The sequence below is a fragment of the Camelus dromedarius genome, chromosome X, assembly GCF_036321535.1.
Source record: "Camelus dromedarius isolate mCamDro1 chromosome X, mCamDro1.pat, whole genome shotgun sequence".
In the NCBI taxonomy this organism is placed as follows: Eukaryota; Metazoa; Chordata; class Mammalia; order Artiodactyla; family Camelidae; genus Camelus; species Camelus dromedarius.
Genome location: NC_087472.1, coordinates 37,430,344 through 37,453,408, shown reverse-complemented (window position 1 = coordinate 37,453,408; position 23,065 = coordinate 37,430,344). Strand labels below are relative to the sequence as shown.

At 40.8% G+C, this 23,065-nt stretch overlaps 1 protein-coding gene and 1 pseudogene across 1 annotated transcript; both read right to left on the bottom strand.

The window, feature by feature from the left end:
* Positions 1-5,344: 5,344 nt before the first annotated feature.
* Positions 5,345-7,553, bottom strand: TCEAL8 (transcription elongation factor A like 8). The gene is made up of 3 exons (XM_064482947.1): positions 7,418-7,553; positions 6,941-7,011; positions 5,345-6,333 (listed from the first exon to the last, which is right to left on the bottom strand). The coding sequence occupies exon 3, from the start codon at positions 6,289-6,291 to the stop codon at positions 5,947-5,949; it is 345 nt and encodes a 114-aa protein (XP_064339017.1). The 5' UTR covers positions 6,292-6,333; positions 6,941-7,011; positions 7,418-7,553; the 3' UTR covers positions 5,345-5,946.
* A 12,608-nt stretch (positions 7,554-20,161) lies between these two features.
* LOC105102090 (transcription elongation factor A protein-like 5) lies at positions 20,162-22,824 on the bottom strand (annotated as a pseudogene).
* Positions 22,825-23,065: the final 241 nt, after the last annotated feature.

Here is a 23,065-nt window from a genome sequence, read left to right as displayed (position 1 = left end):
TGTAATTTCTCCATTTTCCTTTCTTATTTTGCTTATTTGTGCTCTCTCTTTTCTCTTCTTTGTGAGCTTGACCAGAGATTTGTCGATTTTATTTACTCTTTCAAAAAACCAGCTCTTGGTTTGATTGATTTTTTTCTATTTCTTTTTAATCTTTATTTTATTTATTTCCTCCCTGACTTTGATTATTTACTTCCTTCTGCTGACTTTTTTTTTTTTTTGCTTTGCTTTTTCTAATTCTTTTAGCTGGTGAGTTAGATTGTTCTTCTTTTTTGAGGAAGGCCTGTATCGCTATAAACTTCCTTCTTAGCAGAAGGCCCATACACTCTTAATCACTTCATCTAAATTAGATTCACCAATTAATATTCTGCCATTTGCTTTCTCTCTCTTGCTATATAGTTTTCCTTTCTTTTTTCAATGCTGAACTATTTTAAAGCTAATCACAGATATCATAATACTTCAACATTTTATCTTCTAACAATAAGAACAGTCTCTTAAACAACCCCAATACTATGATCACATTCAGGAAATTTAGCATTGATATAATACAATTATCTAAGCTACAGTTCTTATTCAAACGTTATATTTAGTTGCTATGTCTTTTAGTCTCCTTTAATCTAGAACAGTTCTCTAGCCTTCCTTCTTTCATGGCATTGATATTTTGGTGTGAATGCAGAGCAACTGAGATTCTCACACGTTGCTTATATGAGTACAAAATGGTACAACCAACTTGGAAAACTGGCAATTTCACATAAAATCAAACAATTGCCATTTCTATGCCCTGGCAATTTTACTCCTGGGTATTTACCCAAGAGAAATGAGAACATATATGCACCAAAAATTTATATAAGAAAGTTCATAGCAGCTATATTTATAATAGATTAAAAAATGGAAACAACTCAAATGTCCAAAACATATGAATAGATAATCAAACTGTTGTATATTCACACTATGGAATGCTAGCTACATAGCAATAATTTTAAGGAATAAACAGTCAATACACACAACTATCAGGATGAATCTTAAAAACATTATATTGAGTAAAATGAGTGAAATAAGCTAGACACAAAAGAGTACATACTGTATGATTCCATTTATCTGAAATTCTACAACAGATAAAAATAATTAAATTGATAGAAATAAGCCAAGTGGTTACTTGTGGGGAGAGGGAGGCTAGGAAGAGGACAGGAAACTTATTCGAGTAATGGAAATGTCCTATTTTACACTCATTTAATTGTATACACTTAAGATCTGTGAATTTCACTGTATATAAAATTTACCTCAATTTTTTAAAGTGCATAAATCAGAATTATAAGCATCATGAAGGCAGGGATTTTGTTTTGTTCACTGCTGTGTCTCAAGACCTAGCCAAGGACCAGCGTACTTAGCAAGAGGTCAATAAACATTGGGGAAAAAAGAAGCAGACCTTGGAAATCGTTTACATCAGTGGTGTCAAATGCATAATGGAGATTTTGACCCTCAACTTTAAATACTATAAATATATATCTTGGATTTGATACTTGATATTATTAATCCACTTCTTGCGTTACTTAGAATCCTTTTGATCAATTACAAACGTTTTGAAATAAGAAAATGGATATTTCAACAAAAGTTTTCTGACTCTAAACCTTTGCTTTTTCTGTTTAATTTCTACTGCCCCCAGTTTACATGGTGAGCCTCCAGGATTAAGGAATAAACTGGCTAAAAATGATGAGTATGTGTCCAGACAGAGTTATACCCCTTTAGTTGGATAATGTTTATCTTAGTCTAAGTGGTGAACATCAGCAAGCAGTTGAATATAGAGTCTCAGGAGAAAAGTCTACAATGGATAAATTGATTTTAGCTGACATATAGTAGACATCTAGTAAATATTTGTTGAATGAATAAATAAATGAAATGTATATTTGGGAATCACTAGCAAATTCAACTGAGGGTATATACTTCCAGTATTTTTCCATACCTGTGCATTTTTGAAGCAGAATTAGTAATCAGTTTCATAATGTTCCTTGAAAGTTATATTTATTGCTATTTTATTTTTGAAAAGTTAGTATCATTTTATGAGAGAATATTTAGAAAGTAATTATGAAATGCCACCTTGTGATCAAAGACAGAAATACAGCATAAATTTAGCTGACAAAGGAGAGTGGTAAGGATGTAGCATTAAGGGAGGAAGCTTCTCAGCCAGGACCCACAGAGGTCTGACACTTACACCAGTTTTCTCAGAAGAGGGAACAGAAAGCAAATGAGGAACTGGAAGAGCCAGCAGCCCCTATCTCAGTTAAAGAGAAAGGAGAAACAGAACTATACTATTTTTACCTTTTTGACTTTTTTTCTAATTATAAAAACTCCATGCACTCATTTAAAAAAAGTTAAAATTACAAATATAGAGAAGGATAAAGATGAAGTTATAAATTTCACCTAATAACACTATTTAGAAATATTCACTTCAAATATTTTGATGTTTATCCTTAACCTGTGTGTGTGTGTGTGTGTGTGTGTGTGTGTGTGTGTGTGTGTGTGTGTGTGTGTGTGTGTGTGTTTTGCAGCTGGCTTTTCCATGAAACAGTATGTAAGGATCAACTTTCCATGACAATGATATATTTCTAGATTAAATTTTGTAATTGATGACAGTAAGATTTTCCTCATGATTTCAAATTTTCTGGGAAATAACTAAATAAAATGGAATTGTGGAGGGAAATTTTTTTTTCTCATCCTGCAACACAGAAATGGCTTCAGAGTCCACATTATGTAAATGTATATGGAATTCAATTATTTCCTTTGTAATCCCAAATGAATCCCAAACAATTATTTCATTTAGTTTATGTACTATTTGTTTCTTTTAGGCAACGGAGAAGGTTGGATAAAAGGAATGAGCATAGACTTTTGCTTTAGAAGGGTGGTGCAGAGTCAAGGAAGTACAGACTTTTTGGGTTCTTATTTGAGTGTCAACATCAACTGATGATAACGATGATGATGATGGTGGTGGTGGTGGTGATGATGACAGTACTGATGACAATGATGGTCAAAGATCTAACATTCTCTGAAGGCCTATTATATGCCAGGAATTTCACTGTCTTCTGCATTTACTTCCCACAACAGTCTGGTGAATTATATTGAGCTATACTCATTTTACAGATGAATGAACCAATCTGGCTGCACACTTCTTATAAGCTGAGAATCCAATTCTAGCCAGTGTTTTCTGATTATACTGGGTCCACCCTTGGCCAAATACTATCAAAACTAGTGTTTCCAGTTAGTGAATTTTGAAGTCTTATATCTTCCCTATAAAAAGTTCCCATCAAGCCCCCTTGTGAAGGAAAAAAGGGGGAAAGGAAGTCTAGTGCTCTGATCTGCAATGAGACAGTGGAAGGCCAAGACAGCCCAGCCATCAGCCTAGAAGTCTGGTGTCTGCTGCAGGCTGGAGCAGAGAAGCCAAAGTCAGACCACCCTGGAGAGAGGTGTGGCGGGGGGAGCCCTTCCACGTCCACCCCCAGTGCCACCCCTGAGAGTACCAGGGGGTTGGATTCATCCTGTCCTATAAAACTGGCACAGGGAGTCCCTGGACCCTCATCTCACTCCAGCCGGAATCCAGCCTGACCAGCATCCATCAGGCTGCCATAACCTTGAAGAATGGTCTGGAAACATGAAGATCCTTCCAAATGGCATCACATAGTGAAAAAAGTAAAACAAGCAAAGCCAAAGAGCACAGGACTGGCTCACTGTTTTGTGAGCTGATCACAAAAAGAGAACTTAAATATATTTTACTCATACTGGAAGGAGTGAGTGCATAGCCAAACATGGTGTTCAGTCAAGAAGAACGCAACTTACATTAATTCCGTCCCTTGACTTTTTATCTTGTCTTTTTTTTGTTAAAAGGAATCTTTAAAATTTTACGAATAAACCTGCCAGTCTTTTCCTCTAGAAGTTCATGCTTTTAAAAAATGCTGTTATAGGCTTCTACTTCCTGAATTTCAATAAACATTCACCAGTATTTTCTTCTATTTTATGTTCATATTTGTAATAATGGAAAGTATACTGTATATACCAGTTGTCCTCATGCCTCGGTGTGTATCATTACCTGGAGGCGTTTGTTAACTGTCACTTCTACAGCCTACCTCTAGGCAGTCTTAGGTGGGGCCCAGAAATCAGTATTTTTAAAATGTTCTCAGATGATTCTGATGCAGGTGATTGTGCAAGACTTGGATAAAACACTTGGAGTGCAATTCATTCCATGAACTGTTTCTCTCTGGAATTACTTGTCATAATACTAGAAAAATAAAGACTTGTGAAAGGTAATTGAATCAGTCGCAGAATTTGGACAAACCTACTGGGTTCTAGTAATAATCAGTCAAGAAATCAATTAAATATTAAAATATGATGTGTCAGTTACACACAAGTATGTGGGGACATCAGGAAAAGATAGTCTTGTTCTGTAGGGAAAATATAATTTCTAACATTTATAAAGTAGCCAGTCTACTTCAGGTACATCTATAAAGCTCTTGTCTTTGCAAGTTTTTTTTCACATTTTAACTGGGGATGGAATGAAGTGAAATGGACTTTTCTATTAAATCTGATTCCTGTATGGCTTTGTGCAATTTACACATATTCTGAGTTTTCTGAACTGGTAGGGCAGACCTGAAGGCTCCTACCTAGCCTTCAGGTACAGATAATCTTACGAAACAATTTTTTAAAAAGACAAAATTTTAGTCCTTAGACCTAGGACAGCAATTCTGTCTACACTATGTTTTTCATTCAATACTTGCACCCTGGTCCAACTTCCAAAACAGACTCATGTCTGACTCCTGTGGAGGTGTCCTGTGACTGAAAACGGAAGGGGCTGTTTTACCAAGAACTCTGCAACACACTGTGGCCCAAGCAATCCTAGGACAGTTCCCATCTGTGTTAAGTGTCATTATAAAGCATAGAGGGAGAAGCTTTAGAAGACGTATTAGGGGTTCAACCCACTGGGGACTCCAGGAAACTTAGTAGGGACTGGCACTCGAGGACTCCAGCGCACCAGCAGCAGTGGGGGCCAGCAGAGAGCAAAGGACTCAGCAGAAGAGGCAGCAGGCTTGGCAGGACCCAGGGGAGCCCTGGGTAGGGCTCAACAGCAGAGGCCTGCCTTGGAAGCCCCCACCTCCCTGCCTATTGGCCTTGTTCCTGAGCACTGGTAGAGTGATGCCAGGGCCCTCGCCCAAGTAGCTGATGTTCTGCAGTGGGTCAGGGTTCTGTATGCCTAGGTGGGAACGACAGCCCACCCAGCACAGCTCAGTCACCACACTGCTTCCCCACAGCAGCTCTGAGGGCAAATGTTTTCCCCACGAAAAGATCGAGTCTTAAGCAAATGTATCTGTAATAATTGCCAGTTTTATTCCTCTGGCTAAGACATCCAGAGGTAATTTGAGGTTTACACTTTTTAATAGTTCTTTCATCAAGAGTTTAGGTGCCCCCATTGCCCTTATAAGCTGGTTGCAAATTATTTGACTCTTACTTATAAAAAAAAACTTTCAATTTTTGTGTGTGTGACGTGTTCATTTAAAAATACATATATAAGCAAAAAGAAAAAAACTCATACCACACAGAAATAAACAGTTAAATTTTTGATATATGTATGTATACACACGCACACACACACACACACACAATTTGAGATTTTTATCCTACATATGTGAGTTGATACTAAATATGCTGCTTTGTAACCTGTTACATTTTACTTTACAAGATGGAATGAACATATTTTCATGCATATGTGTGAAACTTCCCAATTGAAAAATAGACCTGGAGAATGTGTCAAAAATACAAAATCCAGATGCTGGTAACAAGGAAACTACCTAAAACCCAAACTCCACCAGATGATTAAAAATAAAACAGAAGTCAAAGATACATCAGAAAACCGCTAACTGAAAGAAAGCAGGGGCCAGATTTTAATATCAGACAAAAACAAAGAATTCAGGGCCTAAAGCACACAGGATAAGGACGGCTGCGTGAATGTCTTTGCTTCCAATGCATCATCACAAACTTGTTTCTTACTCTTCTTATCTCTTCCCTAAGCCTTTCCAACTCATCTACTCCTCTTATCATTTCTTCAGGGTCCAAATGCCTAACCGGAGTGTCCTCTTTATATCCCTGGCCAGGTTGAGTCAGCCCTCCTCTGAGGTTTCCTTCTGCTTCCTGGCTTACAGGAGCTGGAGGGTTTCTTTCCGCCTCCCGCGGTACATCTGCCAAAGGGCGGTCTTCCTCGGCCTTTGGCAAGGTCTGTGCTTTTCCTTCATTTTCTTCACAAGACTTTTGCATGTTGAGTATTTTTCTATTATTTCCTTTTTGAATAAGTTAATCCTAGAAAAGAAGGAAACAAAACGACTAGATGCCAGGAAAGTAGACCAGCGGCCAGAATACGGGTTTCCATAGAGACTGGCCTTTTCTCATTCAGGGTCCTAATTGTCATAAAAGTTTTCCAACTAGAGGAGGCTAGATCCTCAGGCTCAGAACTCCCCTGGCTCCGCCCCTTCCTTCCCCTCCCTGCCGTCCCCCTCCCGCTCCAGCTCCATCTTCTCTCCTCCAGCTCCAGCCCACCATTTCCCAGCAGGCCCTGCTACAGGCCTCTCCTAGCACCGAAACCGGAGCAGCGCGGAAGCAATTAACCCCTCCCTCGCCTCCGGTCTCTAACACTCCCGCCCTTTTGGGCTTTCCCAAGCCATCCCAACCTCCTGCCTCTCACCTGAGACCCACTGGTCCAGTCTCTGGCCTCCCCTCCCCCTTCCACGTCTCTCCCGCTTCCCCCGGCCCTCGCCCCCGCCCCATTTCCGCTGCAGCCTCTGCCCAGGCCTCTGGCGCTTCCATCTGGATGGGGGAGAGGCTGCAGCGACCAGGGATGGGCTTTGGTGTCATCCACACTCCCACCCCCACCCCCAGGGACCTGAGGCAATTGCACCTTTACACTGACCTGCAGGGATCCAGGGGATTTTCCTCCCTCTTCCCTCGCTCGATTTGGGTCGCTCCAAAAGACCAAGAGTCCTGCAGACCGACAGGAGTGCTCGGTGAGGTCAGTACCTGAATCACGGGTCCCTTTCACGATTCTAGGCCTTATTCGTTTAAAGTTTCCCCACGTCCTCATCCTCTCCCTCCTTTTAAGGTAACCCCGCCCTCCCTCCCCAGTGCCTACCGGTTCCCTTCAAGCAGGGAGTGGGAGACTCGAGTTTTATTTCCAGATTGTTTCTATGTCTCTCTCTCGGGACCCTCAATTGGCTACCCTTCTCCCCCTCCACCCCCACCCACTCTCAAACAGCCCCAAATTCCCTTCACAAAAATGGGAGTGTGGCGGAACCGTAGTGTTGGGAAAGCAGTGCCGGCCTCGTTTGATTTTTGCTCTCCGACTCCTAGACCCCAGGGTCCCGAAAGCAGCGCCCACCTTTATACTGACCTGAAAGGATCCGGGGCACTTTTCTCCTTCCCCAGCAATAAGGAGCTGCTACAGGGAAACAGGCCCTGGACTATAAGGACTTCTGCACACGTCGACTCCTGGTCACGTGAGGATCGCGTCATCAATGAGCTCGAGTCCCCGGTTACCCCTCCCATTTAACACTGCAGCCCGCCCCTTGCATTCCCTCCACTTGATACTGTCAATCTTTTTTCGTCTTTGCCAATCAGAGACAATAGAGCTGTTACCTTCTTCCTGCAGCTTCTATTCGTCTTTCTCGGGTTACCAGGGAGGATCAGGCCCTTGGGGTAAATCGACCATCTCTCCTTCTTTGAGGAATCATCTGCTTCCAGTGTCTCCTGCTTCCAGTTCGCCCACCTCCCCTCCTCCCCCAAGATCCTACAGTCCACCATTTCCCTTGGAGTCCTGTCTAGCATTAAAATGGGCGAAGGTGCTAGATGGGGGCGGGAGGGTGGCTAGAAAAGAATCGAGGAGTGGGGATGTGAGATTTTTTTTTTTTACTAGTTTTCTTTAATCGTTTTCTGTTTGGTTTAATCTTTTCAGCAATCAGCATACTTTAAAAAATAATATTAAAAAGAGGCCACATAAACAATGTTTGACACAGTATGGAGGACAAATGAGTTATATCAGTTTTTAAAACTTTGAAAAAGTTTTCTAATGGCTGCAAATGAAATGACAATTTTCACAAGCTATTGATATGTTAGAATAAGTTTTTTTTAATCTTATTAAAACAGTGCCGTTAAAAAGTGACCCCAAATTAATCTGTGGAAAGAGGCCCAGGTTTCTCTTATTAGCAATTTTATATACTTATAAACTCAAGTTATCAAGTGTTAGATGTCTGACCTTTTCCTGATGACTGCTGCTTGGCTTCCACTTGAGTTTCAGATGGAGGCTTCGGACAGACCTCCTCTTCTCATGTCCTCTGTAGGATCCGGTGCCTTGCTAATCAGAGGAGTCTATAGAAAAGCCTCCTTTCTGTGGAGTCAACTTTATTTTGGAACTCAAAAAATACCTTGGAAAATAACTCTCATAGACTCTTGAAGCACTCAGAAAGGAGAGACTTCCCTATATCTCACCATTTGGTGTGTGGCTTATTAGCAGGTGAAATTTTCATTCATTCATGCATTCTTGGGATGTTCTGGTACCATTCACTTTGTTCCGTTAAAAAGGAGAACTACCGACATGCATAACTGTTATGATCAAAAAGCAGCGAAAACATCATTGCTGTCAAAATATTAGTTAAAAGAGGAAACAGCTGGAGAATCAGGGGAAGGAGGCAGAAAAGGGTCTCTTATCTAGGAAGGTCACGGTGAGATGCGGGCAGCCAGCAACAGAGCCCACCATGGAGAAGAAAGGGTTGGAAAAAGGAAATATTTTTGCTGGCTTAATATTTTATAATTTATATTTAAGCATGAAGAATTTATTCTACAGTTGAGGGATACATTTTCTATTATTTGAGGGAGAGTTTTTAATATAAATATAGTCACTGAGTTATAAAGATGTAATCATTAATTATTTCCATTCCTTCAGATGTTATATTTAATGGGGGACAACTCTGATATTTTAAAAATTATTATCATATAGCAAAATTGACCCTTTTAGGATGTACAGTTCTACAGAATTTATTTAAGAAATGTATAGATTTGTGTAACTACCATCATAATCAAGCTACAAATCAATTACCTCCCCCACCAAAACTCCCTAATGCTACCTCTTTGTAATCATACCTTCCCTCTTTCCCTGAACTTCCCTGAACTCTGGCCACCACTGATTTATTCCCAAGTCCTATAGTTTTGTATTTTTAAGAATGTTATATAAGTGACATCTATAATATGTCACATTTAGAGACAAGCTTCGTTCACTCAGCATAATGCCCTGGAGGTTCATTTAAAATGTTTCACACATCAGTAACTCATTCTTTTCTTTTTACTGAGTAGTATTCTGTTATGAGGATGTTCCAGTTTATTTGTTCATTTACCCTCAGAAGGATGTCTCTGTTGTCTGTGTTGTTCCCAGTTATGAGGAATAATGAAAAGCGCTGCTATAAACATTTGTATGCAGGTTTAGGCCCCTGTTGCTTCAAACCTGACTATTAGGGTAACCACTTCTCTGACCTGTCTGCCTTCAGCGCCTCCCTCTCCCTCTTCAGTTTTTCTGGCACATTACCATCAAATTAAACTTCATTCCTCCTTATTTTCAATTTGTCATTCTCCTGCTCGAAGGCCCTGGGTGGCAACCTCACCATCTTCAAAGTAAATCTGACTTTCTGCATTGTTCCATTCAGCATTGATCAGAACTGAGCCACACTTGTCATCTACTTCCCTGCCCCGTCCAAAAAGAACTCTCATTCACTGTGCCCCCAAGTATGCCTTCTCTCTCTTTGTCCTTGCATGCCATTTGCTTCCTCCTGATTACCCTCCTCTTTCTCCAAGATCCTAGTCCTGCTCATTCTTAGGGACCTAACCTTCATCACCCAGCCTCTGAAGACACCCCAGATGGAAGTGATCTCTCCCTCCCCTGTTGATGCTGCCTGTTGGGTCTGCCTCCCTCATATGGCCCTTAGCAAAGCTTGCCTTGTACCTTTCCCCTTTCCTGTGTGTTGGGGGGGGGGTTATCTAACCAGACAGACGGTCAGGTATGTGTTGGGGATGGGGAGTGGGGGTCAGGCTCCAGCTCTCATGCTGCTTGAATGGCTCTTGTTATTTTAAACGGTGCATATCCCAGAAATCTCAGAGATTCAGGCCCTGTATGTCAGTTGGCTCACAGACAAACATTTCTGCTTGCACAAAAATTGGAGCAGAAGTTACATTGTCCCCTCCTCTACTTATTCTACTTACATATAGTCAGAACAACCCTAACACCATTTTTATGGAGCTATTGCCAAAACCTATTGCCCGGTTTTCCTAAATTCTCATAAGAGAGAGATCATTCAGCTCAGTGGTGTACCCCTGACAAAGAGCCAGATGGTACAGGCCCTCCCCTTCATCCTTGTCTCTGAGCAATTTCAGTGCATCCATATAGCATTAGCTGCCTTTGAAAATATGGTAATCACAGTAGCTTTTAAATGGAAGATTTTTGAAGACAATGGCATTATAGTAAATTAAAAGCTATTTTTCAAAAGGAGTGAAAAGGGTGCATGTATTAACTTTAACAATGAAGACTTGAGTTCTGAAAAGTAGACATCCTGAGCCTCCAACCCAATCAATACTCTGTTTTTGCACATCAGGAGGGCACTAGGGTTAGCTCCAAAGCCCAAAGTCTTCCAGGTGGTGTGAGGGGAGGAGAAAAGAGCTCCTATACAAGACCAAGATATCCAGAATATTGTTTTATACATTCCCATTAGAAGTCATGTCCCTAGTTTGGCGTTCTGAGGCTCTATGTTCAGCAACTCCTTTTGCATATTTCTTACTGCTGTTTCAAAGCTTATCCACAGAAGAGTTTGAGATGGCCGTTTCTCTCCCTCCCTTCTCTAGTGCACTATGGCTTGAAAACATCCCTCCCAGCGTGGCAAAATCTGCTCAGGTCCAAAGGTTTGGCTGCATAGCCTAGACTCAAGCAGCTGCCATCTGAGATGATTTGCCCCTTTAGAGTGCAAGCAGACCTGATACATTTCATCACTTTGCTCAACTGAGCGTAGTCCACTGATGTTCTGATGGGAGTGGTGCACACAAAGCCCAGGCTGATTTCCACTTAGATTGTGTGTATCTGCTTCAGAAAGTAAACTTTACTATCCCTCCTGTCACCGTGTTCCCTAACATTTGGAAATTTGGCATGGATAAGTTTCAAAAGATCCGCAGACCCTTCAAAATAGCCTTTGGCCACATCCAAGCAAATTAACTGATCTTGGAGCACAACTTCTCATCTCTTCTGGATAATTCTTCCCACTTCCTGAACTCATAGTTAAATGCTGCACATATTGTGGGTTATTGTGGCAAAGGGTTTCTAGTTATCTAGGGCATAAATGCTTATGAATTGCTGTGAACCTGATATGCTATGTCATAACCATTGCCATTTCAAATATCCCCATGGTGTCTATGTTGGCCACAGTAATAGTAATCCATGAGTTGATCTGCTTAGACTTCTAATATGTGACAAAATGCTCAAGATCCACCTCAGCTAGATTCTGCAGATGGCTTTGCTTAAGGCTTGAGGTTCACATCTACGTAGAGCATCTTACTGGGTTGCAGGAGGAGGCACACTTCGTCTGTACTACAGCTTGAACCAGGCAACTGTTTCTTGTGGCAAAAGCTGAGTTGTTGGGGAGAGAGTGCTGTTGCTGATGGCTGGATGCTTTTAGAAATTAAATTAATAATGGAAATAAAATTAAATTAATAATGATGTCCTCTTGATTCTGCCTTAGTTATCTGTGCTATGTTATCCTTTAGACACTCTATTTATCCATCCTAAGACTTTAACCCTGTTTTGTTGACTTTCTACTTTGTATCCCTCACTTATCTGTAAGTGCCCTAAGGACAAAAACCTTATCTGTTTCAACTTTGTAACCACTCCAATGTTGAAAGGTAAAGTTGGTGAAAACAGTTTGAATTTTCATTAATATGGGAATGGTTAAATGAACTATCCATACCATGGAAATTGTGCAGCTATAAAAAAGGAAATAATGTACATATAGTGACATCAAATTATATTGAAGTTGTATTTTTGAGTGAAGAGAGGGGCAGAACAGTATTAGAGAAGAGCAGTATTTAGAGAATACTGTTCCACATATATATATGTGATGCATACATATATATGCATGCAGCCAGTTTATTAAGTAGTTCTATTTTCTGGTATAAACATGGAATAACTTAATTTTTTCCAGTAATTGATGTCAACTGTGGCCTGTCAGATCTTCCCTTTCTCACTGAATAATGAATTCGTTTGATGACATTTCAATTTGTTTCCTCAACTACTCAATCACTTTCATTCATTAAGAAAGTTTTATTTGGGTTTCTTGAAGCTCAGCCTGGTTTTTTTTTTTTAAACTTTTTGTTTTAAAATAATTTTAGTTCTAAAGAAGTGTTTTAAAGATATTACAAAGCATTCTGTACACCCTACACCCAGCTTTGCCTAATAATTATGGTACATTTATAAAAACAAAAAATTTACATTTGTGCAATACTGTTAACTAAATTACAGACTCTATTCAGATTTCTCCAGGTTTTCACTACTGTACTTTTCCTGTTCCAGGATTCAGTCCAGGATACAATGCATTTAATTAACATGTCTCTTTACTTTATGACAGTTTCTCAGTCTTTCCTTGTTTTCTATGACCTGGACACTTTTAAAGAGTGTAGTATTTTGTAGAATTTTCCTCACTTTGGGTTGTCTTATGTTTTCTTATAATTTCATTGGGGTTATTGATTTGGGGAAAGAATACCACAGAGGTGAAGTGCCCCTTTCATCACAATGTCAGGGTTACATAATATCAACATGACATGATCATTGGGGATGTTTACTGTGATCATTTGGTTGAGGTGATGTCTTCTGGGTTTTTTCCACTTACAAAGTTACTGTTTTTCTCTTTTTGTTTTCTATTTGTTAGAAGCAAGTTATTAAGTCTAGCCCATATTAAGGAGGAAGGGACAAAACACCAAACAAACAACTCAGTCAAAAAATGGGCAGAAGACCTAAACAGACATCTCTCCAAAGAAGGCATCCAGATGGCCAACAGGCACATGAAAAATTATGCTCAACATCGCTAATTATTAGAGAAATGCAAATCAAAACTACAATAATGTATTACCTCTCACACCAGTCAGAATGGCCATCATCAAAATTCCACAAATAATAAATGCTGGAGAAGACGTGGAGAAAAGGGAACCCTCCTACACTGTTGGTGGGGATGTAAATTGGTGCAGCCACTATGGAGAACAGTAGGGAGGTTCCTTAAAAAATGAAAAAAGAGTTACCATATGATCCATCAATCCCACTCCTAGGCATTTATCTAGAAAAGATAAAAACTCTAATTCGAAAAGATACGTGCACCCTGATGTTCATAGTAGCAGTGTTTACAATAGCCAAGACATGGAAGTAACCTAAATGTCCACTGACAGATGACTGGGTAAAGGAGATGTGATATATATACACATACATATACATATATATACACACACACACACACATACACATACACACACACACATACACACACACAATGGAATATTACTCAGCCATAAAAGAGAATGAAATAATGCCATCTATAGCAACATGGATGGACCTAGAGATTATCATACTAAGTGAAGTAAGTCAGACAGAGAAAGACATGATATCACTGATATGTGAAATCTTTAAAAATGGCACAAGCAAACTTATTTACAAAAGAGAAACTGATTCACAGACATAGAAAACGAACTTATGGTTACCAGAGGGGAAAGTAGGGGGAGGAATAGATACAGGTCTGGGACTTGCAGATACTAACTGCTACATATAAAATAGATAAATAACAAGGTCCTACTTTTTAGCACAGGGAACTATATTAAATATTTGTAATAACTTATAATGGTAAAGTATATGAAAAGGAATATGTATGTGTATATATATATATGTGTGTGTGTGTGTGTGTGTGTGTGTAACTGAATCAAAATACAGTTACACCATAAACTAACAGAACATTATAAATCAACTATACTTCAATAAAAAAAAAAAGAGGAAGGGAATTAAAACTCTACCTCCTGGAAGGAGACGTATCAATGAATTTGTGGATATATGTTTGAAAACAACCACAGTAATTAAGAAATTTGGGGTCAGATAATTTGAGGCTATGCAAATATTCTGTGGATTTTGGCTGCAACAATTATTACTGTGACATTCTGATGGTAATTTTTATATCCCTCATTTTCTTCTACATTTAGTATTTCAAATTATTATGTAAGAAAGATTTTCCCCTTCCCCCATTTATTTATTGATACTATTATTTCTATCAGTATGACTCATGGATTTGGGGTTATGATACAATAAAATCATCTGGGTTTTTGTCCAAATTTTCCAGCCTTGGCAATTGAGAGCTCTTTCAGGTTGGCATATCCTTACCCTTTTTCTGCTTCCTTGCTTTCTGATATTACATGATGTTTCAGATTCATCTTGTATTATCCTTTTCCCAGTCCAATAATCAGCCATTTCTCTGAGAAGTCTTGGTTACTTTTACTGGATAATCAGTCATATTCAGTGATTAAGATCTGAGCGCAGAGTATTTTGGTTGCCACTAGGGTGTCTTTGCTTCTCAGACTTCTCAGCTGATAGAGCAGAGAGATACAGGTATGTATACTAAACTGTATATACACATACCTAGATTTATTTATCGTGTATCTGTAACTGTTTCCTTCCCTGAACATACTTGACTTGTTGATTGCTTTATTGTTTTTCACAATGCACTGAGGCATAAATTGCTCCACAGGTTCATAGAATTAAATTTGGGCTCCCTTTCAGATATAGTATTTGAGGTCATTTTTCCACATTTGTTTTGACCCCAAGAGGACTCTACATAGCTGTCTCTTTCCCTAATTCCCTAGTAAACTAGCTGGCCTAACATTTAGCTTATATCTCTAATGAATCTACTGACCTCTTAATTGTTTTTCACCACAACCTCCATTTTTTATAACACCTTTAGCCTTCAACTTCTTCACACTGTATGACAAATGAAGTCAGTTCCTTTGGAAAAGATTTGGGAAAAATCTCTAATACCAGGATCTGGAGCTAAAGATGGTGACAGTGGCACAATTCTCTCTAAGTGACGCTGCTGCTTTAGAAGCTGTGCACTTGACTCAGGATGGGCAGTACCTTCAGGTCATCTTGGCTTGCCTCTCCCAGGAGATTGAGTCCCCAGTATTCTTAGTACATTGTGCTGGAGGTAGAACCTCCTTCTGATGAATGGGTGCTGCGCAAAAGGGAGCCCCCACCTTTCAGCTCCACTCACCCGGAACTTAGCCTGAATGACAATTAACTCAAGGTGAGATGAGAAGTTCTGTCTCTTCTGGGAAGACACTGTGACCCTCCAGATGTGAGCTGTGGGGAGAAGGAGATCTGTAGTTTTGGCTTCACCCTTCTGGAATGGAGTTTCCATTATGCTGAGTTGGGAGTGGGAAGGGAAGGAGAGAATCGGTTCAACTACCACAGGTTCTCATTGTTTTTATTGTTATGGTAGGTTTTCTTAAAGAAATGTTTCTTCATTTGCTGCATGCCCTTAGGACTATTTCCAAAGAATTTAAATGGTTGTATTTTAAGAAAATAATTTTAACAATTTCACTGGGGAAGGGATCCTCAGAGTTCCTCATACTGCCTTGCCAGAAGTGGAAAATCAACCATAGTTATTTTTAATTTCCTGTCTGACAGTGTCAAGATCTGTGTCATTTCCCCTGTTCTCTTTCCCTTTGAAGTATGAAGGAGAATGTTGAAGTGATGGAAATAAAACTCCATAGCATAAAAATGTAAAGCATTGTCCTTTTCACCTACAACCTAGGACTGACCAGATAATTTTGAGTTTGAAGTAAAAGGGTGGAACCCTTCTCTCAGTGTCCAGTGAAATAGTACCCAGAACAATAGTGATGGGGCTGCATTTGAACAATAACCCCAACTAACCTTGCTCAGACTCCCAGAAAGGCATCGATGCTGCCTAGGCCTGTTTTGGTGTTTTTCTGGTGGCTTCAGTTCTGTATCTGCCTGGTGTGGTACTTCTGATGTTTAATTCAGCCCAGTCCCAAAAGTACAGGAGCCACCAGGCAAAGGGAGCTTGCAAAGGCCTGTGGTCCTCCAACTCAGGAGAAAACAGGTGTTACCACCTGTCTGAATACCCTCATGCACTGTAGACACAGCCCATGGTTTAGGTGCTAAGGCAGTCAAGCTGTGACTTGGCATTAAGTGCCTTTTTAAGGCATTAATGGTGGAGGAAGCAATGCTACTGTGAGCCTTGTTATTTAGATCTGTCATCTGAAGAACCATCACCACTATTCTGACATCCTAAAGGACTGGTTGGGCAATACTGCGAAGATAAAATTTCAATCCTTGGGTTCCAGTCTAGGCTCTTCCCCTTACAGGTATGGAACCTTGCATAAATCACATACACTCTTTGAGCCTCAGTTCAGTCACCTATATCAAAGCACAATAATACCTCTTTCAAAATTGCTTCTCAGAATTAAAAGAGCTAGAAATATGAAAAAATGGACTGTGAACATTGATGATTTACATCACTTGTAGACCACAGTGTAGAAGAATGAGTGTGAGAGCTCCATGTACTCTTTTTCCTCTGCTGCAGTGGTATCCTGATTAATTTGGATCTCTGGGAAACCTGGGGTAAACAACCTCTCCATCCCCAATCCTTATGAAGTTTGAAAAATAAACCTTTGTTGTGTGAAGCCACTGATGTTTGGAGGTTGATTGCTATCCTAACATAAGCTTGGCCTAACCTGACAAATGTATAAATGGTCCTCAGTGTTAAGCAACAGTATTACAGGAATGCTTGTTAAAATATACATTATATGTGGTAAAGCTATATTGGGAAGCACGACATTATGATAGTGGCAATTATGATGGTAAGAGAGTACTACTTAATTATCATATCAGAAAGTCAATAGATAGTGACTGAAGTTAACAAGTCAAGAAACAGCAGTTGTTAAGTCATCCATCTGATAAGAAACTCGTGTCCGGAATAAGCAAAAAACTCTTACAACTCAACAATAAAAAGACAGCCAACCTGATTTATAAATAGGTAAAGGATTTGAATACAGATTTCTCCAAAGAAGATACACAAGTGGCCAATAAGCACATGAAAAGATGCTCAGCATCATTTGCCAGCAGGCAAATGCAAATCAAGACTACAGTGGGACTCCACTTCATACCCACTAAGATGTCTACAATAAAACAATATAGGCAATGACAAGTGTTGTCAGGATGTGGAGAAATTGGAACCCTCATATACTGCTGATGTGATTGTCATATGCCACAGTTACTTAGGAAAACAGTTTGGCAGTTCCTCAAAAAGTTAAAGAGTTACCACATGACCCAGCAATTTCCACTTCTAGGTATATACTCAAGAAAACTGAAAACATATTTACATGTAAAAAGTTAACACTGCTGTATAATATATATGAAAGTTGTTAAGAGAGTAAATTCTAAGAGTTCTCATCACAAGAAGAAAATTTTTTTCTTTATTTGCTTTTTATTTTTATTGTATCTATATGAAATAATGGGTGTTAATGATACTTACTGGTAATCATTTCACAATGTATGTAAGTCAAACCATTATGCTGTACACCTTAAACGTATACAGTGATGTATGTCAATTATATTTCAATTAAACTGGAAAAAAATTTTAATTAAAATTTTATTATTGCTTCTTCCAGCAGAAATGATTAGTGTATCAAATACTACATATGTGTGTTTTCTTTAAACCAGAAACAAAACAAAAATAAATTAAGAGTACTTCATAAAATGAATCAAAATATTCAAATGAAGTTAAAGCAACTTTGGATTTAATCATTAGCATGCTCTGAGGTTATTTACATAATAAACTAAGGCAGAACCATCATTTCTATACTTGTAAATTTTGCATTTTGACTTCTCAATAAAGTTTATTTTAAAAGGCAAAAAAAGTACACGAGTGTTAAGTATTGATATATGCTACAATGTGGGTGAACCTTGAAAACATTACACTGCATGAAAGAAACTAGACACCAGAGGCCATATATTGTGATTCCATTTATGTGAAATGTCTAGAACAGGCAAATCCATAGAGACAGAAAGCAGATCAGTGATTGCCAGGTGCTGGGGAGAAGAGGGAATGGGACCACCATTATGTGCTAACGGGTATGAGATTTCTTTTTTAAGGTGATGAAAATGTCCTGTAACTAAATGATGATGGTTTTCAGAACTGTTAATATACTAAAAAACCACTGAATTGTGCACTTTCAAAGGGTAAATTTTGTGATATGTGAATTACATTTCAATAAAGTTGTTAAAAAAAGAAAAGGCAACATAAGAATATTCAGAAATATGGAGGTAAATACCAGAAGAAACCAAAAATGTACATGGTAGTTGCCTCTGGAGAGTGGGAATGTGGAATGATGACAAAGACTGCAGTTTTTAATAATAAATTATTTTACATTATTGGATTTTTAAATTAAAAATGGATTTAAAATGAGCTAAAAACAAAGGACATGTACACAGAGATATTTTGAGGACAAGTTAAAAGAGATTCTGATACACTGGGTCTGAAGTGGGAGCCAGGAATCTGCACTTTCAACAAGATAGGTGATTCTGATGCAGGTGGTCTGCTAGTAGATAGCAAACTTTGAGAAACATTACTATATCCAATGTTAAGATCATTTAGCAATGGACTGTAGTATAATCCCTCTCTTGCTATGATCCTTCTGGAGTGGCAAGTTTCAGTTGCTAAAGAATGAAATTACACGCTCAAAGCTATGTATTCGATCAGGGAGAGAACTGGGCCAAGACTTGAGGCCTCTGACTCGATAATTAATGTATTGAGTTTTTTAACCTTCTATTATGCATCGTGGTTACCAAAATGAGTAAGATAAATTCTTTGCTTTGAAAAGGGCAAGTCTAAGGAGCTAATTATATTGTCTGGAAAATACATTACTTAACATTTTACAAAGCATTTTTCCACATTTCATGTCGGGATTAATAAAACTGTATCATGAGAAGAGAGACCTCCATAGTCTAGGGAACATAGTGGAGTTTAACCTAGGGACTCTGGGGAAATCAAAGGGGCTTTGTTACCTTGAGGACTTCAGCTCACCAGCAGTGGAGCCCTTAGGAAGGTACAGAACCCATGAGAAGAGTCACAGTGCCCGAGTCATGGCATTACCCAGAGGAGAATGGCACCCACCTCTCAGCTGTCTGGACTTATTCCTGAACACACGTAAGACCTCCCTCAGCCCTCTCCCAAACATTTGTTGGGGTTCCAGTCCTGCTAGGGCATGGCAGAGGGTAGGAGCCAGCCCAACACAGCTCACGTACTCAGTACCTCATCTGGTCTTCTCCACAGCCGTGGAAGGCAAGATTTATCCTCAGTTCACAGATAACAAGACTGTTCCCTACAGCAATGGATCCGTAATAACTGCCAGGTTGATTCCTCCAGCTTCAAGTCCGAGAGATAATGGGAGTTTTACGCGTCACTTCACACCCTGACAACTTTGAGAGGCTCCACTGCCTTCATAAACTCACCGAGCCGTTATTTTGATTGCTTGGTACATATTTTCCTATTTTTAAAATCTTTTATTGTTTATTTTATGACAAATATAATCTGTGTTTTTCAGGGGAAAAGGTACAGATGAAAGGATGATCTCTATTGACATCACAGAGAGAAAACCACTATTTCTTTTAGTCTAGTCAGTTTCACAGTTTTCCCTGTGCATGGATGTAATATGTAACTTTTTTTTTCAAGAATGGGATGATGCTATCTACGTGGTTCTGAAAACTGGGGTTTTTTTAAATTATTATTTTACAGTGTACCATGAACATCTCTTCCATACACATGGGTGAAAATCCCCTACTGAAACACAGAGAGCACTGTAGTTGGGTCAAAAGGCTGCTGGTAACAAGAGTGACACCTAGAGCAAAGTATCAGCTTAAGGTTAAAGCACATAGTCTGGCAAATGCCTGCCAGGGAAAGCAGGGTCAGCAATATTTTCATCAGAGGAATTAAAATTGAAGGCCAAAGGCACTAAACATATGGAAGGTCTTCTAAGTCCTTCTGGCCCCTACCTCCGCCCCTCATTCCCCTGACACCCCGTTGCCCCCTTGGGGTGAAGGGATCCTGTACATCTCTTTGCATCCAATTAAAACCACCCATTTTCTGTTTTTTCCTTAGCTCCTCCTGAGCCCGTGACATATCTCCACATTCTCTCATCATCTCCTCACTGCCCAAATGCCTTTCCTGTAAGTCCTCCTGACGGTCCTTGGGGGAATCATCCGTCCCTCGGTCCGTTTTTCTTTTTGCTTTCCGGGGCACATAATCTTCAGCCGGGCGCTTTTCGGCAGCCCTCAGATGGCTTTCTCGCTTTGCCTGGGATTCAGGCTTGCCCTCACCATGTGGTTTTCCCTCATCTTCAGACTTGCCCTGCTTTTCTTGCTTCCCCTCACCATCTGGTGACCCCTCATCTTGTAGCTTTCCCTTGTGCCCTGTCTTCTGCTTTACTTCTGGCTTTTCTTCATCTGAATTTCCTTTATCTTCTGTATCTACTGCATCCACTAACTTGCCCTCATTTTCCAGGTTTCCTTCATTTTCTGGCTTTCCTTCATTTTCTTTATGGACCTTTTCCATGTTGAGATTTGTCCTCCCTTGCCTGTCCTAGGAGACAAAATGGAGACAAAAGAGACGAGGACTTAGCTGGTGAAATACAGGTCCTGATGGTACTTGCCGTTATGATTTAGGGTTTTCCTCAGCCTGTCCCAACTTCCAGGTGCACTCCCGCGCATATGTGTTTTCCTTTCCTTGCCACGCCACACGTTCACATAAGCCAACGTTGCAGAAACTTCTACAGGTGCTTCTCCCTACGTTTAAGTGGGCTGTGCTGATAAGTATATAAGAGCAGGTTTGTCTCTAAACTTTGCTCTGGCCTTGGCTATGCCCATATCGGTTTTAACTGGGTAGTCCCCGCTTAGACCCACCCACAAGAATCTGGGCCAGTTTCTTTTTCCCGTTGCCTACAGTTGCAAGACTTATAGAAGTGCAGATAAAACAGAACAGTGGCCAGTTCTCAGATTTCAGGGATACCCTAATATCTAAGGGGCTGCACAGAAGCCACGCCTCCCATTTTTCACTTCCTTGTTCTCCCCTCTTTCCTCCCCAACTTCTGCTCAGGCTTAAGTCACTCCTACACCCAGGGGTCCTGGGGCAGTTGCCCTCTCCCACTGACCTGCACCGATACTGTAGGTCTTCCCTTTCCTTGTGTGGGTTGGTACCTACAAGCACAAAGACCTGTAGAGAGACAGGAGAAAGACAGTGAATGAGGGCTTGAAAGAAAGAAGTGAATGACTGGCAATGGGAACACTGATTTTCTCAGACTCTAGTTGTCAAAATTTGCCAACTCCTTCCATCCCCTTGCCCTTTCCCTTGCTTCTCTGATCCCTCTCTACAGCCCCACCCTAACAAGCCTCCATTCTTCTACAACTGAGAGGTGGCAGAGAGAGGTTATTTCCAACATGTTTCTATGTTTCATTCCTCCATCCAAGTTTCTTTATCTTACTTTTTCTTGTACTAAAATGAGTGAGGTTCAGGACAGTGATCCAGCTGTGCTCAAGTCTCTGCCTTCCAAACCCCCAACCCTGGGGCACCCAGATAGCACAGAGAACATCACTTATTCGGAAAAAGGTGATGTCAGAGTCAGGGGGCCTGGCAGAAGTGTGCAGAGCATTCCTGCTACCCCCTCCCTCTCCACATATACAGAAAGAGCACATTTTCCTGCAATGCAAGAGACAAATTATTTCCAAACTCAGTAAAAATTTTGGTCCATGTTACCTCCTCTCAACCCTCCCTAGTTCAGAGGCCACTCCTCGCAATAGGGAGCTGGTCTCCAAACTGAACCCCAGTCCTCCTCTGTAGCACCTCTCCTCCCCATCTCGCCCCCCTGCAGTCCACCAATTCCGGCTCCAAAATGAACCAAAGGTGGAGAAGGGATACAGAGAATGCAGGCCTGGCCCATTTGCGAGGGAATCTGCCCTCTCCATCTCGAGCTCACAGGCTGTTCCCTCCTCCCACCGCCCCTCAAGAATCGGGCCATTTCCTCTCCATCCCCCTCCCCTGGCCTTCTCTCACTGTCGCGGATAACCTGCCTCTTAGGAAATCCCAACTAGTACCCATTGTCAACCCCTGGCCCCTCTTCATCTCCTCCCACCAAGCTCTCCTTTTCTTGCATCAAATGGATGGGCATCGGGGAACGGGTAGAGAGAATTCAGTCCTGGACCCGCTCTGGTCTTTGCCCTCTGCCACCCCCACCTCAGTGGTCCGCAGGCGGCGGTGAGTTTGTAGTGATTTCAGAGAGATGCCTCCTTCTCACATTTGTTGCTGCCATAAGCCAGTACTTATCCAGGGAAATAAGAGATGGTTCCCAGACCTCTCCCCCAACATTCACACAATTTTCTGCGCCAAAATGAATGGGGGTGGGAAGAGGGTGGCATCTGGAAAGCAGAGCGCATCCTGTGTAACCTCTGTCCATTACTACCCCTACCTCTGGTGTCCTCCTCCCCGCTCCGGCTGGTACTGACCTGCAGGGCTATAGGGCAGTTGCCCCCTCGGTCCCTCAGTCTGAAATCTATCTTCCTCCACGGAAACAGGGAGCTGATACCTGGAGGAGCAGGACTTCTGCATACGTCGGCTCCTGATCACGTATGGGAAACGTCACCAGTGGGCTCGGGTCTCTAGTTCTCCTCCCACCCGCAGAAAGTGCGTCAGGAGCCAGCCCACTTCTTCCTTTCACTAGCCCCCTTCCGCCTCCCCGCTCCCCCTCCCCGACCCTCCCCTCCCCTCTGCGCTTAAAGCCGTCACTCTTTTTGGTCTTGGCTAATCCCAGAGGTCACATGTGGCCCCTGGCCCGCGGTGGTATGTATTTGTTCTTCTGTCTTATCAGGGGTTGCATCTTCTCCTAGGGCTACTGGCCCCATTGGGACATCTCTGAA

Excerpts from the sequence above, each read along its gene's own strand:
- TCEAL8 (XM_064482947.1), bottom strand. The coding sequence starts at position 6,291 with ATGCAAAAGTCTTGTGAAGAAAATGAAGGAAAAGCACAGACCTTGCCA.